General features: G+C 38.6%; 2 protein-coding genes across 2 annotated transcripts; both read right to left on the bottom strand.

The window, feature by feature from the left end:
- Positions 1-6,565: 6,565 nt before the first annotated feature.
- klhdc2 (kelch domain containing 2) lies at positions 6,566-12,469 on the bottom strand (the record flags this gene model as incomplete). Its single annotated transcript, XM_083903098.1, has 13 exons — positions 6,566-8,002; positions 8,108-8,160; positions 8,238-8,325; positions 9,036-9,108; positions 9,206-9,315; positions 9,459-9,517; positions 9,644-9,724; positions 10,210-10,293; positions 10,409-10,493; positions 11,278-11,390; positions 11,486-11,603; positions 11,995-12,074; positions 12,170-12,469. The coding sequence occupies 13 exons, from the start codon at positions 12,467-12,469 to the stop codon at positions 7,879-7,881; spliced, it is 1,368 nt and encodes a 455-aa protein (XP_083759224.1). The 3' UTR covers positions 6,566-7,878.
- Positions 12,470-14,757: 2,288 nt separating this feature from the next.
- pole2 (polymerase (DNA directed), epsilon 2) lies at positions 14,758-19,047 on the bottom strand (the record flags this gene model as incomplete). Its single annotated transcript, XM_083903110.1, has 17 exons — positions 14,758-14,940; positions 15,079-15,187; positions 15,290-15,367; positions 15,440-15,499; positions 15,603-15,657; positions 15,762-15,851; positions 15,937-16,109; positions 16,520-16,592; positions 16,694-16,739; positions 16,807-16,881; positions 16,963-17,046; positions 17,127-17,201; positions 17,301-17,394; positions 17,510-17,587; positions 17,883-17,958; positions 18,304-18,404; positions 18,977-19,047. 17 exons carry the CDS (start codon positions 19,045-19,047, stop codon positions 14,758-14,760), a joined length of 1,521 nt encoding a protein of 506 aa, XP_083759236.1.
- Positions 19,048-19,315: the final 268 nt, after the last annotated feature.

The following is a 19,315-nucleotide window of genomic DNA, read 5'->3' as shown; positions in this document are numbered from 1 at the left end:
AGATACTCCCAATTTAGTAAGGGCACAATGGAAGACCTTTAAAAATGACATCTTCAGGTGTTACCCTACAGCATTAGCACAAGTATTTAAAGATCAAGGTCTTGCAGATTAGCAGCTTGTTGCATGAATGACTCAAATCTAACAGCCCTTTTGGATTGTGGGTAACAGGAAGGACACGACTATAGTGGTTAAAAGACGCAACATAAGTCACTCTAACTTGGGGACATGGGCAATTTCTAAATCAGTTAAAGTTAGACATGAGTCAAGGAGCTGTGACACTAAAGCAATGTAAACCCAACTTTTAGTCAGTTACTCCAAATTAAGCAAGGGGACAAAGAAGGAAGTTTATAAATGACATCTTCAGATGTTAGCATCTTCCAAATTAGCAGCTTGTATGAATTGCATTTGTGGCCAACAGGAAGGACTATGAGAGTGAAAAAACCAATGCCAGATTGAATAAAAGCAAAATGCAACAAGTAACTTTGTTTAAATGCCTTTGAGCAAATGTTTATTAAACACAACTGCAAACAGTTTCTGTGAAGTGTACCTGAGGTGGTTCACATCCTGCATTACACCTTCAAACATTCCCAGAGTCTGAAGTAAAGACAAGAAAAAAGGGTCAAGCACATTTGTAAGAGGTCAATAAAGGAAAACTGCAGATTATAATCTGTCCTCTGGCGCCATCTTGTGGTCAAACAGTGACGCTGGAGATTTACCTGCTTCTCTAGCAGATTGTCCAAGCTTCCACTGCTGCAGGAAGTCAGGAATCCTGAAAAAAAAAATACAAGTTTATAATAATAAGAGAAAGAGGAGAATGTGAAATTTAAAGAACATTAAATGGTTCATTTGGTTAAGGGAATCACAAACATTTAAGTCACTAGTCAAGGCAGCACTGGCTTAATGCATGTGTGCCATGACGTTAAAAAACAACATTTCTCTATAGAAAATGGTGCAGGGACTAAGTTTAAGATGCCATTATCCCCATTTGCTACAATTGCTGTGAGCAAGTGAGCACATTTGAGGATGTGGTTACAAAAAAAAAAATGACCTGATGCAAGTCTGCTGCAGGGACTCAGGATGGAGCTTCTGTTCCTTGTCCGAGTGACTCGGAACAGGAAGTGATGCCGACTCTGGGCAGAAGCGGAATAAGAAGAAGCGGAAGTGAAGAGGCTGATTCAGGCCGTGTGTGATGGCTTTTTCCTTCACCTGGTGATGAAGAATGATGCAAGTTAATGGAATTCCACTAGTTTTCTTTTTCTAAAAGTCATTATCTACTGAAGACAATAGATATCCTGCAGAAGACAAGACACCAAGTTGGACATAAATGACAAATGGACCCTTGCTAATCAGTACACCAATAAATATTAGGGTCATTTAAACCCAATTCATCTGCATTCAAACAAATTTGACATTAGCACAAGTATTTAAAGATCAAGGTCTTCCAAATTAGCAGCTTGTTGCATGAATCCTAAAGCCTTTTTGGATTGTGGGTAACAGGAAGGGCACAAGTCACTCCTACTTGAGGACAATATCTAAAGCACTGAAAGTTAGACATGGGCATCAAGGAGATGCAAAACTAAAGCTTGATACACGTCAAGGCAATTTAAACCAAACTTTTAGTCAGTTACTCTAGGTTTAAGCAAGGGGACAATGGAAGACATTTAAAAATGACATTAGCCTACAACATTAGAACAAGTTTTCATAATGAGTCCGATAGCTTTTTTGGAATGTGGCTAACAGGAAGGACACAAGGACTATAGTAATGAAGAGAAGACTACAGCGTGAGAGAATTTACTCCAAATTAAGCAGGAGAGGATGGAAGAAATTTAAAAAAACATCTCCAGATGTCACCAACATGAGAAGTATTCAAAGCTCAACATCTTACAAATTAGCAGCTTGTTGCATGAATGTGGCCAACAGGAAGCACTATGGTAGTGAGTGGAAAAAAAAAAGAGTCCAGATTAAATAAAAGCAAAATGCTTCACCTCAAATCAAACAAGTAACTTTGTTTAAATGCCTTTGAGCATATGTTTATTCAACACAACTGCGAACAGTTTCAATGAAATGTACCTGTGCAGATTACTTGAAGGGGTTGACTTCCTGCATGACTCCTTCAGACATCCCCAGAGTCTGAAATAAAGACGAAAGGGTCAAGCACATTTGGAAAAGTCCAATAAAAGGAAATCACAAGATTAAAGTCCACCCTCTGGCGCCATCTTGTGGCGAAACAGAACAGATAGTGGATGGGGATTAACCTGCTTCTCTGGCAGATTGTGGACAAAAGCTTCCACTGCTGCAGGAAGTCGCACACAGGCCAGAATCCTGAAGAAGAAAAGCACGTTAAAAAAAAAAAAAAACCGAGCAAGGGGGAATATAACATTTAAAAATAAAAATAAAAATAAAAAATCAGTCTTGCAGCTCGTACCTCTGGCTGCATGGACTTCAATGGATGTACTTTGTAAGAAGCGGCCGGTCTGCAGGCCGTGAGTCATGGCGTCTTCTTTCACCTGGTGATGAATAATGATGCAAGTTAACGGGAAAAAAAAAAGGAATTCCACTAGTTTTCTATCAAAAGTCATTATCTACACACCTCCTTCGTGTGTCTCGTGTTACCGCTGGAACCTACAAATGGATGAAAACAAAAGTTTAGTGAAAGGTGGGAATCTTTCGCAAATGTCAATGAGACGAATTGTTCAGCTTGATCCAACGGAGCCGGAACAAGTCCTAGATACAAGGGTTTTGGAAAGAGAGTCACTTATTAAAGCGTTGGTTCACAAAAATGGCAGAAAGTTGAACGGGGTTTGGTTTGTGGCACTCACCGAACAGACATCACGGCGGGTGGATGAGCAGTATTTCAGCCACAGAGTCTGTTAAAAAAAAAACAAAGACACGTTAGAAAGAAACAACGCGTTCAAACGTGAACAAGATTAAAGACAAAAGGATCAACTGAGCGTTTTTACTTCACCTTCAGTTCAGGCTCAGCTGCTCAAGTGATGATTCACTGAGGTTCAGCGGAGAATGAAGCATTTGAAGGAGTTGGCTTATATACACACACACACACACACACACACACACACACACACACACACACACACACACACACACACACACACACACACACACACACACACACACACACACACACACAGGTGTCAGTGGTTGGCCTAATCACCTGCTCATTTACGTCACCTGTGATACCTGGCCACTGGGGGGCGTGGTCTCTGCTCCATGTGACCTCGCGTGCTTCTCTTTTTAAAACAGTCGTTTTTGTCTTTCATACTAAAACTACTTGTAAACAACAATATAAACTCTACCTCCTATCACTATATTTAAAATGTATATGTTATTGTTTAAATAGTTCATTCACTGTGTAGAAAGTATAAGACTTTTTATTCCGCTGCTTCCAAAATACAGCTTTTGAAATGTATGTGGTCAGTTTACAGTGATGTTCATCTGAGAAATGAGAAATAAACAAACACAAAGTCACATTTAAACATCGATTACAAATGGTTTTAATTCAACACTGCAAAACCCACATTAACGCTGTCTCTGCTGGACTTTGATCACTTTTTATGGAGAAATTTGACATAAAAAAAGATGGAATTTAGGCTCCACAGAAAGACAGATGTGTAAAAGTCAAAAAAACAGGAGAGCATTTGAGATTCATGTTATTATTGTTCATATTCATCTCATTTAAATACTTTAAAAAGACCTATTTAAAGAATTGATCATACATTACAAAGAAATATGTGCTCAGTTTATACTCTTATTGTCTATTTCTGGATTTTTGGGACACGTGGTGGATTCGAACCAGCCATCACCAGACTGGCACAACCTTACGGTCGTTGAACAAATCCACCACGCCACACATCCCTGTCAGTTTTGGAAGCTCTTCAAGCTCTTCACTCTTCACTTTGGATGTGGAACATTAAACATTGAAGTATAAAGGAATTGAACTCTCAACGTCAGAACTGAAAGGCAGCTCTCTTACCAGTTGAGCTAACTTTCCACACTCTATTCTTATTTTTAACTCCTATTTACTCTTCGCATTGAATATTGTACTCAAAAATTATTTCACCTGAGATTCAAACCCTTGACCTCAGGCTCTCAAGTCTTCCTCTTAACCATGTGAGCTATTTGTCCTGACGTGCTTTGTTTTAAATTTTGGAAGTATTTCAATAAACATGACTTCAAAGACCTCAGGCTGATGAAATAACTAAGAATATCTGCCGCTACGTCAACAGTATGTGCTAAATCAGTTGGTGTAATGCTTTGCACTCTTGCCTTTCGAGCAGGAGATCCTGGGTTCGATTCCCGGTTGGAACAAGGTAATTTGTGTGTGCCCTTTTCTTCTCCCTCTGTGATTAACACGCACTGAGTAGGTGTTTCACAGTGATGTCAGTGTATGTTAATCACAGAAGGAGAAGAAAGGCACACATACAAATGACCTTGTTCCAACTGGGAATCGAACCTGTGACGTCCTGCTCGAAAGGCAAGAGTGCAAACCATTACACCAACTGATTTGGCCCCACAACGTTGATGTAGCCGAAGATATTCTTGAATATTTCATCAGACTGAGGTCTTTGAAGTCATGTTTATTGAAATACTTCCAAAATTTAAAACAAAGCACATCAGGACAAATAGCTCATATGGTTAAGTGGAAGACTTTAGAGCCTGAGGTCAGGGGTTCGAATTTCAGCTGAAATTATTTTTGAGTACAATATTCAATGCGAAGAGTAAATAGGAGTTAAAAATAAGAATAGAGTGTGGCCCCCCCGGACCCCCAGAGGGATGACAAGAGGGGGTTATGCAATTTTATTTGGCCAGAAATTCAGAACAAAAAAAGCAAAAAAATAAAAATTGATTGGGGTCCAGGTGTCCAGTAACTGCTGCTTAAAAATGGTCCTCACATTAAATGCGTTATTATTGTATTAATGCATGCACATAAGGTGACTTCAGTGAAAACCACATTCACTTGTTTGCTGAAACATGAAAACCAGCAAACAAGTGAATGTGGTTTTCACTAAAGTCACCTGTTAACAATGGAAATCAATGCAGACACATTAAACAGAGGCTCTGTTGACAAGTGCTGTTAACGTCTGTGTGAGGTGATGAAATCACAGGTGAATCCTACTTTACTGCTAATGATAAGAACAACTTTTTGGTGGATGAGCATTAAAAAATAACTAAATAAATTAACATTTTACTCCACTAGATGTTGCCAAGTGCTCACTTTCACTTGTGCTGTCAGTATAAAGCAACATATGATTTGGCAAATATTGTGCTAAATCGTATTCTGATATTTTTAAAAAAAAGTAGGGGTGCAACAATTACTGCATTATTAAATCATTACTAAATGAATTGTCAAATACTTTAATAATCAATTAATTATAATTACAAATGTTGAACATTTTCTGGTTTCTTTGTTCCTTATTTTTTTTTTTTTTAAACTGAATAATTTTTGGTTTGTGGATTTAAAAAAAAAGACATTTGAGAATCATCATTCCCAGGTTTGAGAAACACTAATCAACGTTTTTTCAAACATTTTCTGGACCAAACAAAGGCAATAATAACATTAACATTTCCTGGATTCTTTGTCATTGTGTAACAAACAGAAAACAACATTTGTATGTGAAGCCAAATGAAATGAGAGGTGTGTGTTTACTGTGGAGCAGTGACGTCACATTAGCGTGAGCATTAGCAGCAGGTGTAATCTGAACACCTGTGATCAGATCACTCAGGTCGGATGTTAACAGCAGGTGTGAACAGAGCGTCAACATCTAATAAATGTGTGGAACATTTTTAAGCAGCAGTTACCACATGTTTGTCCCGCTGCTCCTCGTCCTCCTGCTGACTCCATGTGCGTGGAAGTTCGCACTGACAAACAGGAAGTGGATGATTCCAAGTTGATTTATCGAGAGGGGAGGGCGTGGACCGTACTAAACCAGGAGGAGAAGTCATTTAAAATGAAAATGTTCATTAAGTTGGAGGACAAACTAAATCATTACTTTTTTTTGTCAAATACTTTTTGGACGAAATACTCAACTATGACATATGAGGATAGTATGTCATAGTTTAGTATTACATTATTATTCTACTGTCACGTCATGACATGAAAGAAAGAAAGAAAGCACTGATCAGACAAATTGAAATAAGTCACCACGGTGCACTGTGGTTTGTGGTTTGTGTGTTTTGTTTTCACACTTTTTCAGGCTAAATCATGCTGTGATTTTGTTAGCGTGACAAATCCTCTACAGAAACATGCCAGGGAAAGTAAAAGTGCCTGCACCAAACCTGCTGGCTGCCAAGAAGAAATAACAGACATGTCAAAACACAACAGGAAGACATGTTGAGGATCAACATGGAAGTGTTGACCGACCTATTTAATTGGAACTTTCCCCCCCAACTTCATCTAACTTGTAAACATTAGGTTTAAGGGTTAAACTATGTTTGATTTACAGTCTTTTTTTCTTTTTTAAATCATTGCATTTGTTGCCCAACAATGTTTGGAATTTCTACATGTGTAAATTAGCAAAGAAAATACAGAATGTAAATTATGGTATGCCTTTATTTTCTTGTTTACAAAAATCAACACGTACGCATTGAATCCCATAATACAAAACAAAAAGGGGGAAACTTGTGCAAACCAGGCAAATACAAAGCCCTACTGACACGAGGCATCTCAGTGCAATGTGGCTCAACACCCAATAATATACTTGTAATATTTTTAAGTAACAAATGAAAGTTCAATCAACGCTACAGGAGCTACGCAATTTACAGGCTTTTTCAAAGCCACTTTCAGAAAACTGAAGCAACACATGACCACAATATTATAAATAACTATATACAAACACTGCATACATATAAAAACTAAAACGGTAACATCCAGATTAGCCGGGCCTTGTGTGGCACAGAGCACGAGTTTAAACAAAACGTGCCAAACATTGGTGGTAGAAATCGAGAAAAAGGAAAAGTCTTCACAAAAATGAACAACAACCCTGCACTGTTAAAGGAGAACAGTTTCAGCCTCGGACCGACTAATTTAGTGTTAAACTATTCAGACTTTAAGTTGACATGTGTCAAAGACGAGTGAGTGACAGTTGTAGCATCTGACTGTCACATGAAGTCAATAACCTCCATCACATCACAAAGCATCTTCTTTGAAGGACCTTTTCATGTGGTTTTCTGTCCATTTTAAATAACTGGCATCTGTAGCTAGTATAAAACAGTTTCTTGGTTATCAGAAAGTACCACCTCCCTAGAAGTGTCATGATTCAAAATCCTATTAATCATAATCAACTTTCTGCTGCACAGGCTCCGTCTCTCTCTCTCGATCAAACAATAACACAATGTAATTTGGTGACTTTAGGGAGTAAATGTTGGCTTTTGTTTGTAAGATGTTTTCAGTGTCGGTGGCTGCGTGGCTTCACACTGAAGAGTGCTGCCATTTTCAGTGCAGAAGTTTATTTATTTATCGCAATTTTCAAATGCAAATCCCACATAAAAAACATAAAAGAAACTACGCAAACCCAAATTAAAGAGGCAAATAAAACGAGTGAAACGGTCGGTTACCCTCTATATAAAAACAGATTTCTGTCGATTTAAAGAGAAAATATATGCAGACATGTTGGTTATATCTTTAGAGGGTGAACAAAGAACATGAAAATGGTTGTAAAAGAACTGTTGGATTTCTACGGTGTTGAACTGAAAGTTCTACTGGCATCACAAGTGGAGAAGAATGGTCAGGTCCACAGCACTTCACTATTGCTTTAAGGTTTTATGTATGCAAGTGTCCTCACATTCAGGACTTTCTTTTCCGAGAAACAGTCGTCTTTTCCTCTTCTGGGTTTGGATTGATTGTTGACCACGTTTCCTCGTCTAGGAGCCCAGCGTGTTAACGCGAGCCAGTCTCCGTTTAAGGCTGTGCAGGATGGATTTGGGCAGGCAGTCCCAGTAATGAGATAAATGCTCCCTGTGCTGCAGAATGACATCCATACAGAACCTGCATGGAGGAGACCATCACACAAGAGCCCAAAACAATGCACAGATATTCGTTTCTGGTGTAAAATAAACCTGAACATTGTGTTTCACTTCTGTATGAACTCACCCAACGAGTGATTTTGGTAGCACGTTGAAAACCAATAACTTATTGCTGTGAGCCTGTTAAAAATAGGGAAAAATAGTTAGCAGGAGTGACAAAGTAAATAAACTGTAAAGGAATATGATGCACAGCTTACGGCTCGGTGATGAGACAACAGGTTATTGGCACAGCCTCCAAACACAAACACCTCGCCGTCAGGACCGCAGCATGCTGTGTGCCACAGCCTGAAAGACACGAGTTCAAAATACATTCAGGGTAGATCACCTAAAGCTGCTTTATGTACGAAATGTATAAAAGGAGAGAAAGAGAATGTGTTGAATTTAAATTAAGTTAATCAAAAACACCAAGCTCTAAAAATGTTGTGATGAGTAGGAGAAGACACGTGAATAAGAATTCAAAGAAAGATGCAGATGATGTGAATAATATTCTCCTGTATGACGATCATGATATTCAGGCCGCCTGGATTTATTAAGAGCTTATGGCTGTAGAATTGTCCTAAAATTTCCAGTGAGCAAGTGCTTTTGCTAATTTTTCCAAGATATTTCACTTTCAATATCATCATTATTATTATTATACAACAATTTAGAAATGACGGTTCTGAGAAGCTGACGTTGTGTTGTGAATCTTCCGTTCCGCAGAAGTCTTGAATGCTACCGTAATGAGAGGCATAAGGACGCAAAACTCAATTTCTCTGCTTTCCAGTACCCATACATCCATCTTCTACTGCTTTATCCTCCTCATGAAGGTTCAGGTTGTGCCAATCTCAAATATCACAAATGGTCCAGGAGTTACGGTTATGAGAAGTGCTGATGCCAAATCCTGATTTTAACAGAAGGGCTAAGCTTCAAAGAGCCTGGGGTCTGCGTCGGCCACAGTTTTAAATACCATCAATATCACACACACACAAACAAATGTTGACATAAGAGACGTTCACCTGGGCCTCTGTGTGTGACTGTGTTTGAAAGGCTTCCATTCATTCTTGCTCACGCTGTAGACCCAAGCATCACCTACAAAACAAACAAACAAAAAAGATGTGAGCACCCTAAGGCATCATTGTGAGGAGACTTGATTATTTCTTTCATTTGGGTTCAGAGTCAGACTCACTCAGTGTCTTTCTATCTGTGGTGAAACCTCCAAATAAGAAGATGTGGTCTGAAGACACAGGAGTGAGCGAGTGCCAAGAGCGGCCCACGGGACACTGCTGAGGAACGCTCCTACAGGACGACAGGGAGGGGAAAAACTAGACATTTTAGACTGCTGAATGGTACAGCAAGTGTTTAATCTTTGACTCGCATAATGAGCACTGAGCTGACAAGAAACATCAGGTAAAAACCGCCAAAATGGGGAAGACACGTACATTTCATGCCATTCCCATGTGTCCAGATCAATGTAGTACAGGTCATTTAGTCTGTAATTCTGTTGAATAAAGAACATGTGTTAAGCTAAGACAATGTATTTGTATATCGAGTAAACCTGTGACCCTGATAAACAATTAGGCGACATTGTGTTTATGACAGAAAGCTGCGAAAAAGAAACCCTCACCTTGTATCGTCCGCCAAACACATAGCCTCTGTTACCAACTGTAGCACAAGCGTGAGCCGCTCTGGGTGAAGGAGTGTTCCCCTACAACGGACATTCAAATATTGTTTAGCCACATATTCAAAAATACACAACATAATTGTCATATTAAAAATAAACTGAACCGAGTGTGTACGTTTTAAATATATACAAATGTCTGTTGCAATCAAACCATTCAGTCAACTAAGTTAACCCCTTCCATATGAGGCCTATTTTTGCTGCCTCCTGTCTGAAATGACTTATTCAAAATAAATTGAGTATATCTTCACAATTACATATGTGTTACTATGTCAGAGTAAATAATCTGGAACACAGTAGACACTTACATTTTTTTTTTATCTCCGCCTGAAAAAACCCCACATTAATTAGAGTGAAAATCACCTTTAGATCATATGATGGTAGCCCTTTTTCATCTAGGAATTAGTAAAGTAATATCTGATGAGTAACTGTGCAAAATTGGATGCTAAAAAAGTGAATAAGAGCAGTTTTACAGATGTTTTAACACAGGTTTGTTCAGGCGGAACATTTACCGAGGTAATGGGCTGGCTCCATGTCGATGTCTCCAGGTCCAGGATGTGGATGTGATTATTCCAACCTCGCCCAGGACTGTCCCACTACAGGAAACACACAAAACCATGTAAAACTGGCCGTACTTTCCTCAAAAAAATGCAGTCAAATTAATCCATGAATCATGTTAACTTATTTTTCACTGCATCTTTATCTACAAACCACGAGAGAGGATGATTCGTCATATTCAAAGGTCCCTCGATGGGGTCCCTGTGCAGCGTAGCCGTAGCCCCCAAAGAATATGAGTCTGTGAAAGCACACAAACACATACAAACCTGTGTCAGGACTTTGAACCGACAGCCAAAAACTGGGTCAGAGGGGGGGAGAACAAGGACAGCCTGCATGTTTAACACAACCCCTCTCCAGAAAAGAAAACAACACACAGAGGTCAAATACCTGGAGATTCCCACCAGTCTGTCAGAGCTGAGGAGAGGACAGTCCAAACACTTACAATATAAGCTGTTGAAACTGAGAACTGAGAATCTTGCTTTTACACAATTCAACAATTAACATAATAATTGATGTTTATATGCCTCAGAAACAAAGCATACTTTCCTAACTAGAATAATCATAACTCAAATTCATTACAAATGCATCAAGGATGTAAGAAGGAAGGTCTTCTACGTCTCTCGGAAGGTCTTCTACGTCTCTCGGATTGATACATTACTTAGGTTTATTATATTAAGTGTAGTTACAAAGATTACAACGGTTCAATGAAAGCACGGTTTACCCTACGCGTCTGGGAATGAAGTCTCTTCTAATAATGAATAATGTGATCAAAGGTGATCACACGGAACAGGATTCCAATGATTTAATTCAATTCGTCTGGAGCCTCTTCCTTCATCATTCTTTTACAATTGATAGCAGTCGTTGACTCCCTTTGTATTCTAGGGACCGACTCTTACAGCAGAAGGCAAAGGGCAGATAATGGGCAACCCTAAGTTGGACAATATTGGTACAACCTCTAATGTTCGGTGAGATACTGTATGACTTCTTACAAGGAAGACAAAAACAAACCCCTTGTCTCTCACCTGTTTCTGTGAACCCAGCATCCTAACTTATCCTTTGACGAAGGAGGGAGTCCTTTAAGATCAGTCATTTCCTCCCACACAAGGCTGGGAGCTCTCAGAGGCAGGCGGTAGATCTAGAAGCACAGAGAACAGGGGTTTATGAAATAACTGATCAGCAGAGGCTGATACTAAATAACAGATAACGATAGAAAACGTCACAAAACTGTACCCCATTTGTGTTTCCCCGGGCGTGATGACCTCCAAATAGGTAAAGGACTCCGTCGACGCACACCCCACAGCTGCCTGACATGGATGTGTGTAGGTTACCGCCGGCAACGTGCTTAGTCCTGGAAACAGGAGTTTTCCAAAGGGTAAAAAAAAATCTCTATACTTATGGACGTTGTATCAATATATGCGACTATAATAAGGGTATTAAGGTCAACCAAGCCCATTTATTACACTTGCTCCTCTACGGCGTCTTTCTATAAGGATGTAGAAACATTAATGTTAAAAACAACATGTTCACATGCCATTACCTGACCAAAACGACACCTAAAAACCTCAAAATTGGGTGACTATTTCGCCAATAAAATGAATCATTCACATAGATAATCCAATTAGCAATTTGTGTGGGTTTTATTATAGCTATTGTTCAATGAGTTTTCCATTTATGGCCCTTGTAAGTGTAAGAAATGATTATTAATACATAAAAGAAATAAAATATTAAACAGTTCTCACCATTCGCCTGACTCTATGTTGTACATCCAGACATCATTTCTTGGCAGATACAAGTCGAAGAATCCGTGGTTTTGAGCGTTCTTGTACCAAAAGGGGATCAGAGAATAAGATAAACATTGCAAATGTGTGTGATGTGATAATAAATAAATGTGAGGATGACACACAACAAATTTACCTTGTAACCGCCCCACACATACATGAAGTTACGGTCCACGACTGCTATATGACCACTGCGCTCAGCTGGGGTGTCCAACTCAAATGACTCCGTTGATTCAGTGTCTAAGGGCTGTTCGTCCTCCACCGCTTCTTCTTCCTCCTCCTCCACCTCCTCCTCCACCTCCTCCTCTTCTTCCTCGTCTTCGTCCATCGCATCATTTACCATCCAAGCAAACAGTCTGTCCTCTTCGTCTCTGTCTGAGTCGTTGTCATCCTCTCTGGCAGGTTGATCCCCCATGTCTTCCTCCATCTCTTCCATTTTCTTTTTTGTCCTGTTTAGATGAGAAGACAGAGAGAGAGAGAGAATCTAAGTTTGTGCTGACTGGAATTCTTCATTGTTTTCCTAACAATGAAAAAATAGGATAACATAGAGAAAAGGAAACAGTAGCATGGCAAACTGTTTTAACATTTAATGGATTGTATTAAAAATTAAAATTTCCTAAAAAATTTCAAAATGAAGTTCTTCCTCAGATAAATGACATACTTAGCCCCAATATGAGGGCCCAAGCCACGAATGGCAGGGGCCAAAACAGCTCCTGGCACAAATTTGTGCGAGGAACCTATCGTTATCCTTCAGATTATTTTATCTGTGGCTTTGCGGTCATTTTTCATGGGTTAACGTGCATAAAAACTTGAAGGGAAACACCTAAAACATGCAGGACAGTGACTCCCCAGGACCAGGAGTGACAAACCCTGTTATAGACAAAAACAAACAAAAATCCATGGCCTCAACTCAACAGGAAGTCATTATCTTTAATTCAATGCCACAACTTAAGTATGACCCTTAACAATTAAAGTACGGAATGTCTAAAATGTAACTCCATGACAAGTCGTAACTCCAGTTCAAAACATACTCACTTGCTCGTTAAAATTCCTGGAAGCATAATATAATCAACCTTAGCATAATAACAAACAAAATCATAAACAAATCTATTCAAAAAGAAGCTTTGCAATACATGAGGGATATTCGTCTTTAAATTGCACACGTGGTTTGAAATCCTTAATTAACAAAATAAGGAAGCATAATAGATTTAAGTTTCGCAAAAAATCATTTAAAAAGAGAGATTTAATATAATTTAAATTTTAAAATACATCATTCAAAAAGAAGCCTTGCGATGAATAATAATAAATAATAATAATATTACTATCTGTGTTACATAGTGACATATTTCAATGAACTAGTTTGTAAATACACACACACCCCATACACACGCGTGTAAATGTAAACGAGTGCAAATGTAATTTATCCTAGGAAGAATTTAGGTGACCATTTTAATACTGAATACATTATATCTGTAATTTTCCCTAACCTGTCATTTTATTATTTTTTATTCCACGTCTATGCCTTTCACTCAATTCAGGACAACAATGTTAGCATAGCTCGCAGCACCATTACTGTTGACCTACTTTGCTAGCTTAACTATTTAGGCAACTCGTTCACAGTCGTGAATAACCTTAGTGTTTGCATTAAAGACAGTATTACATTTCAGTATGTACTCACTCGTCTGCCCAAAGCTTTATCTGGTTAAAATGTCTTAGGTTTACTTAGCTAGTCACCAACCAAACATTACAAAAAATATTTTTTAAACGTTCACGCGCTCGTTAGCAACACGGTGTTTGTAAACGTAGGAGAGAAATAAGCGTTTGTTTCTTAGCTAACATACGTGTAAAATTAAGCCCGGAGGAGGAATTAAACCGCACCTGTAGTCGTTACTTCTAGTCGGTTGTTTGTTTCCCAGTGAAATTCTCCAAAGCACTACGACATTTACGTGAGGTCGTCACAGCGACTGTGGAGAATGGACGTATAAAAGATCTGAATAGAGCACCGCCCCCTATGAGCTAGAAGACAAATTTGTCATAGTGGCCACTCTGGGTACTGCAACAATACTCAATGGGCCTCAATTAGTGTCAGTCAGGTTTAATGATTTAATATTATTAATTTGAAAAACACACCTAGTCTGATTTTCAGATCCATGACTTTACTCCAGGACATAAGTCCATATTTTAGAGAGAAATTGCTCTAGACAGGAACAACAAAGGTGTCCAAATGTTCAGCATCAAGAATAAAATTTTATTATACATCACAGAAGATACATACAAAAAAATAAAAGACTATAATGGGTTGATTACGAGTTCATTTTCTACATACATTACTATCATACAGGTTTTTATGTACAAAACAAATGAAAACAGCTGCAGCTGCTGTGAATCCACGATTTACTTCAGAGGCCTTGGAGTTTGCTGTAAGAACACAAGTGTGAATGTTAATGATTGTTGAAAACTGAAATGATCTGAAATCAATATCCTGTCTGTCTAGAGTCTCAATCATCAATGTCCTGAAAACAAAAACAAATGGAGAGAATATCCTACCTGTCCTCAACAGTTTTGTTGGATGGGTAGTACACCTTAAATGTGAAACCACTTCGTGGGAATGAGCCCTGTCAAAATAAATCAACAACAAATATATACGATATTACACAGTGGCTTTAAGATGAAACAAAAAAACACATTTAATCAGGCTCTGTTCACAAAATGAGATATTTTGTTTTATACCGGGTTGACGCAGAGGCATTCTGTGTTCGTGATGCTGAATGGATCGTATTTGTCCGCGAAGACGATGACGTCGGGGACTGGGTAGACACGCAGGGAGTAGTCGTATGCCCAAAACACAGGACTGACATACAGAGGCAGGGGAGTCAGGTGACCCTGAGACAGCACGGTCTTCACAAACTGGAAAAAGAGGACAAAGAAGAACAAGTTAACAGCTTTTAGCTTCACAAACATGGGAACACACAGAGAGAAAAACAATAAAACCTCTCACTCAGGTCTCAACAGGTTTCTTCAGACTCAGGAAAAAAACAAACTCACATGGTTTGGAATGTCAAGATTGTTGTTGGGCAAGCGCACACAGTTCCTGCACATCTTATTGACTAGGTCTTCTCTGATTATGACAATCTCCTGGCTGCAGTACTGGATCCTAGAGTGCAGCAAAACATGTCAATGAAAACGGGGCAATTTTTAAGAGGTTTGGCCCAACATATCAATCAAACATGTAATAAAAGCTACATATTTGTTTTACCTGCATGGGTTTGTCGTGAACACTGAATATGGCACCCTCTGTCTGAACTCCTCTGTGATGTGCTCTGCCAATGGAGGCCTGTAAGAAACACATTTATCTGAATGAATCCACACAACTTCACGTCTTTATGTCACATACTGGATATCTCACCTTGGCAGGATGGTGCCTGGACCAGGGTCTTCAGGACCAGGGACAAACACAAAGCGGCTACTGCAAGTTTAGAATAAACAAATGTCATTCAAACAAATAAAATAAATTAACAAATTAAATAAGATGAGAAGAGACTGAAGACCAAAAGCGTGTCAGATCTTGCCTGTTTTGAATGGTGGGGAATGAACATATGGCATCGGCAAGAGCCTTCAGTGACTCTAAAAAGGGAAAATAAAAGAGCTAATAAAAGGTTCTTTTAAAAAACAGTTATTTAACCATTTTATTGCGCACACACGGGTGATAAAAGACCCAAAAGTTTCACCTTTGAGTGATTTGATCTGTGTTTTTCCATATGGAGCAGAAGAAAAGTTTCCACACAGGATAAAACAGGTGGGAGGCATCGCAGCATAGCCTATAAAAAACAAAGAGAGCTAAATATCACTAAGTAACTCACATAGTTGTGAATTTATGACTGTGACACAATTTCAATATCAGACCTGAGAACATGAGGTTGAGCTTTTCCATCACTTCAACGCTGTCCAGCCACACATCAGAGACGATTATGAACATGGCGTCCTCGTTCTCTTCCTCAAGCTGCTTTAGTTTGGCGGAAGCCTTAACCGACGTGGTGGACGGACCGCCAAAGAAGTTTGTGTTGCCATAGTACGCCCTGAATATTAACACATGCAATTGACAAAAGATCTTCCTTCTTTTTCTTTTCTAATTTTGTCATATTGTAATTAGGGTTGCAAAATTCTGGGAATTTTCAAAATTGGAATGGAATGAATGGGAACTTATGGGAGTTCATTGAAAGCTGGGAACTTTGGTAAATAATATATTGTAGCACAATTTTGGCTAAATAAAATCAGATTTGATGCAAATACAGTTGCATGTCAATGCGATTCCTCAATCACAGCCACATAACTCACTACTTACTGCAGGGCTATGACATGACAGAACCACTGAAGCCACATATTTGAGCCCAAATCTATGTTTTTTTTTTTGCTTTTTTTAAATTGCAGAATTTTGCATGCATGTCTGCTTAAAAGTTGTTCTTGTGCCTTCTTCAAACCAACTGACCTTGTGGCAGATGAAGGTTCCGTTGGTGGGAAACCAAAGCCGTTAACGTGGAAAACAGAGTCCTCGTACCAACCTATTGGACCAAAGACAAAACTTAACCTTTTAATAACAGACATCATGTCAAAAATAGTTCAAATAGTCGTTCAAATAGTAGTTCAGTGGTAGTTATCTTACCTTCTGCCAGCACGAAGCAGGACTCCGTGTACAGACCATTATGGAACTGGTGAGAACCTCATTAAGGAAAGTATGGAAGTATATACAGCAGTATTGTGACGACAGGCTCCCACAAACAGAATAAAGGATATTGCTTTGGACATGTCCAGTTGGACTGTTCCACTCGGGTCTTCCAGGTAGAATTTACCCTTGAAAACATTTTTGAGAATTAACTTAAAACTCAGACAACTCCAAACATTGTTTTCGGCTCCATCTAATCCAAAACTCACTTCTTTCAGTTGTGTCACCATCCCGAGTACGATCACCTCTCCCAGTTTAGCTGTGCTGCCAAGCAACGCTTCAATTGTTTTCAGCTAAAATATATATTTTTAAAACAGGGTCAAAACACAAGTTTGTGTCTCAGTGATGAAGAGATTATTTTAATCCTTGATACCTGAAATTTGTTTTGACCCTCTTCCACAGCAGCTCCTATTGCAGGTGGGGTGAAGAGCTCGTGCCGATGTGTGCGCTAAAGATAAAATAAATACATTTAATTAAATATGACATTCAAACTACACATTGATTGTAAACAGTAGTGAGAGTGAGCAACGCAGCACTCCAGATTAACCTGTTGTAAGAGTGCGTATCGCTCTCTGAAGAGTTCTGCTTTGTCTCTGGCCAAACCACAAAGACTGGGTGTTGGATGTCTGGTCATACTGATCCTGGGGGAAAAACAAGAAAAAAGCATGACATAAGCAGCATGAAGACTGTATTTCTGTTTGGAATATTTTAAGTTCATGTTGGTGCAAACACAAATAAACAGTCCCTTTTACTCACGATACAAATTTCTTTCTCTCCACACTGTATATGTATCTGGGCACGTCAAAAGCTCCAATGATATTGAAGACATTATCTCTGAAAGACAGTTACAGAGCCAACATGACATCACAATAAAGCTGATTATACCACAATGACTTATTCTCGTCTTATATGTTTCATATGAATGCATTATTATAATGTGTGTGGAATTGACGAATGAAAAAGCCACACTTCTAGTCCAAGAGTCCTCTTAATAAATACATGGATAAATTATTTGGAAAAAATAAAAATAAAATGAAAATAATGTAAAATGATATATCGAATCACACAAAATCATCATTTCTTACACCCCAAATCAATGTCATTTAATAACATGAAAACTCTTACTTACATGTTTTCATCACAAGACTGAGTGCAGTCCTGCACCGCCGTCTTCACCACAGACAGCTCTATCATACTAGACGACACTGTTGGTCACAACATGACACAGGAATACATTACTGGATGCTGCATACAGCAGTTATACAGTACATTAAACACACTAGGGCTGCAGCGATTATTCAATGATTAATTGTCAACTTCAACAAGCTTTATGATTTTTCAGCTTCTTACAAGTGAATATTTCCTGATTTCTTTGCTCCATAGAACAACAAAATCATTAAAACTGAATCATTTTAGGTTGTGGACTAAACAAGACATCAACATTTTTCAACATTTTTCAACAAGCACAGATTCATCGATTATGAATGTTAGTTGCAGCCCTAAAACACACTTCAAACTGTCTATAGAGAGTGACTGTGTACTGTTCATACATGGCTGTTTTTCCACTGCATCCAGGACCTTTTCAATGACGTCATCCAGTTCAGACATGTTAATGGACTCCAGCACTTCCACAAGGTATTTGCTGGCTTCACTGGTGCAGAGAAAATATTGAGATCATGTTATAATTCTGTGTATTTAAAGTGCATTTGTTTAATAAGGTTGAAAGTAATGTAAGAAGTACAGAGTGGAATACATCACTATTTATAATGCAGTCATAATCACTTGTTGTTTACTCAGGGTGGAAATCACAGGGTACCTCACGATTCGACACACATGGTCCACAATAACAATAATATCAATATCAATGAAGAAATTATTCATATCTACAATAGGAACACTTTTGGACATTTAAAAAAAAAAGTTATTGTTGTTGTTGTTGTTGTTGGTTGAGGTGAAAGTGGTGGGGACAGGTGGATCCAAATTTAAGCACAATTTCAGTGTTGTTTTGGTATTATATTCCTTGGAGAACAAATCACGATTTCATATTCCTGCATCAGAAAGAATCGATTTGAGGCAATAAAACAAAGAAAGAAAGGCAGTAATTCAACATTATAGATGCCCTAAATGTAAAGTCCTGTATTACCGCAGCAAGCCTAGCATTAACTTAACGTGTATCATAAACATTTCAAATAGTTAATAGTCAAATACAACTATGGTACATACGGTCGTAGAATGAGTCCCCGCATCTTGAAGCCGGCGGATACTTTTGTTTTTATTCTGCGGACAACATCCATGTTCGCGTCTCTGTTCAACTCAAGCTTTGGCGCTAAATGAGCACTTCCGCGTTTATTTCATCATTTCCGCGTTTATTTCATCATTTCCGCTGATTTATTTGTTTTAATTCTCCGCCTTCTTTTTCTCTCTTTTTCTTTAGTCCTTTTGTTGTTTGTTCGTGTATTGCATTCCGTAACGCGAATATAGCAAAATAAATAAAAGGCAGAGAAGCGGAGACACAAACTGTTTTTTTAAATGATTTTATTTGTACTGGTTTTATTTTGAAAA

Source organism: Microchirus variegatus (assembly GCF_963457635.1).
Source record: "Microchirus variegatus genome assembly, chromosome: 2".
In the NCBI taxonomy this organism is placed as follows: domain Eukaryota; kingdom Metazoa; phylum Chordata; class Actinopteri; order Pleuronectiformes; family Soleidae; genus Microchirus; species Microchirus variegatus.
The sequence above is the reverse complement of the archived record's forward strand: the minus strand, read 5'-3'. Positions and strand labels throughout refer to the sequence as shown.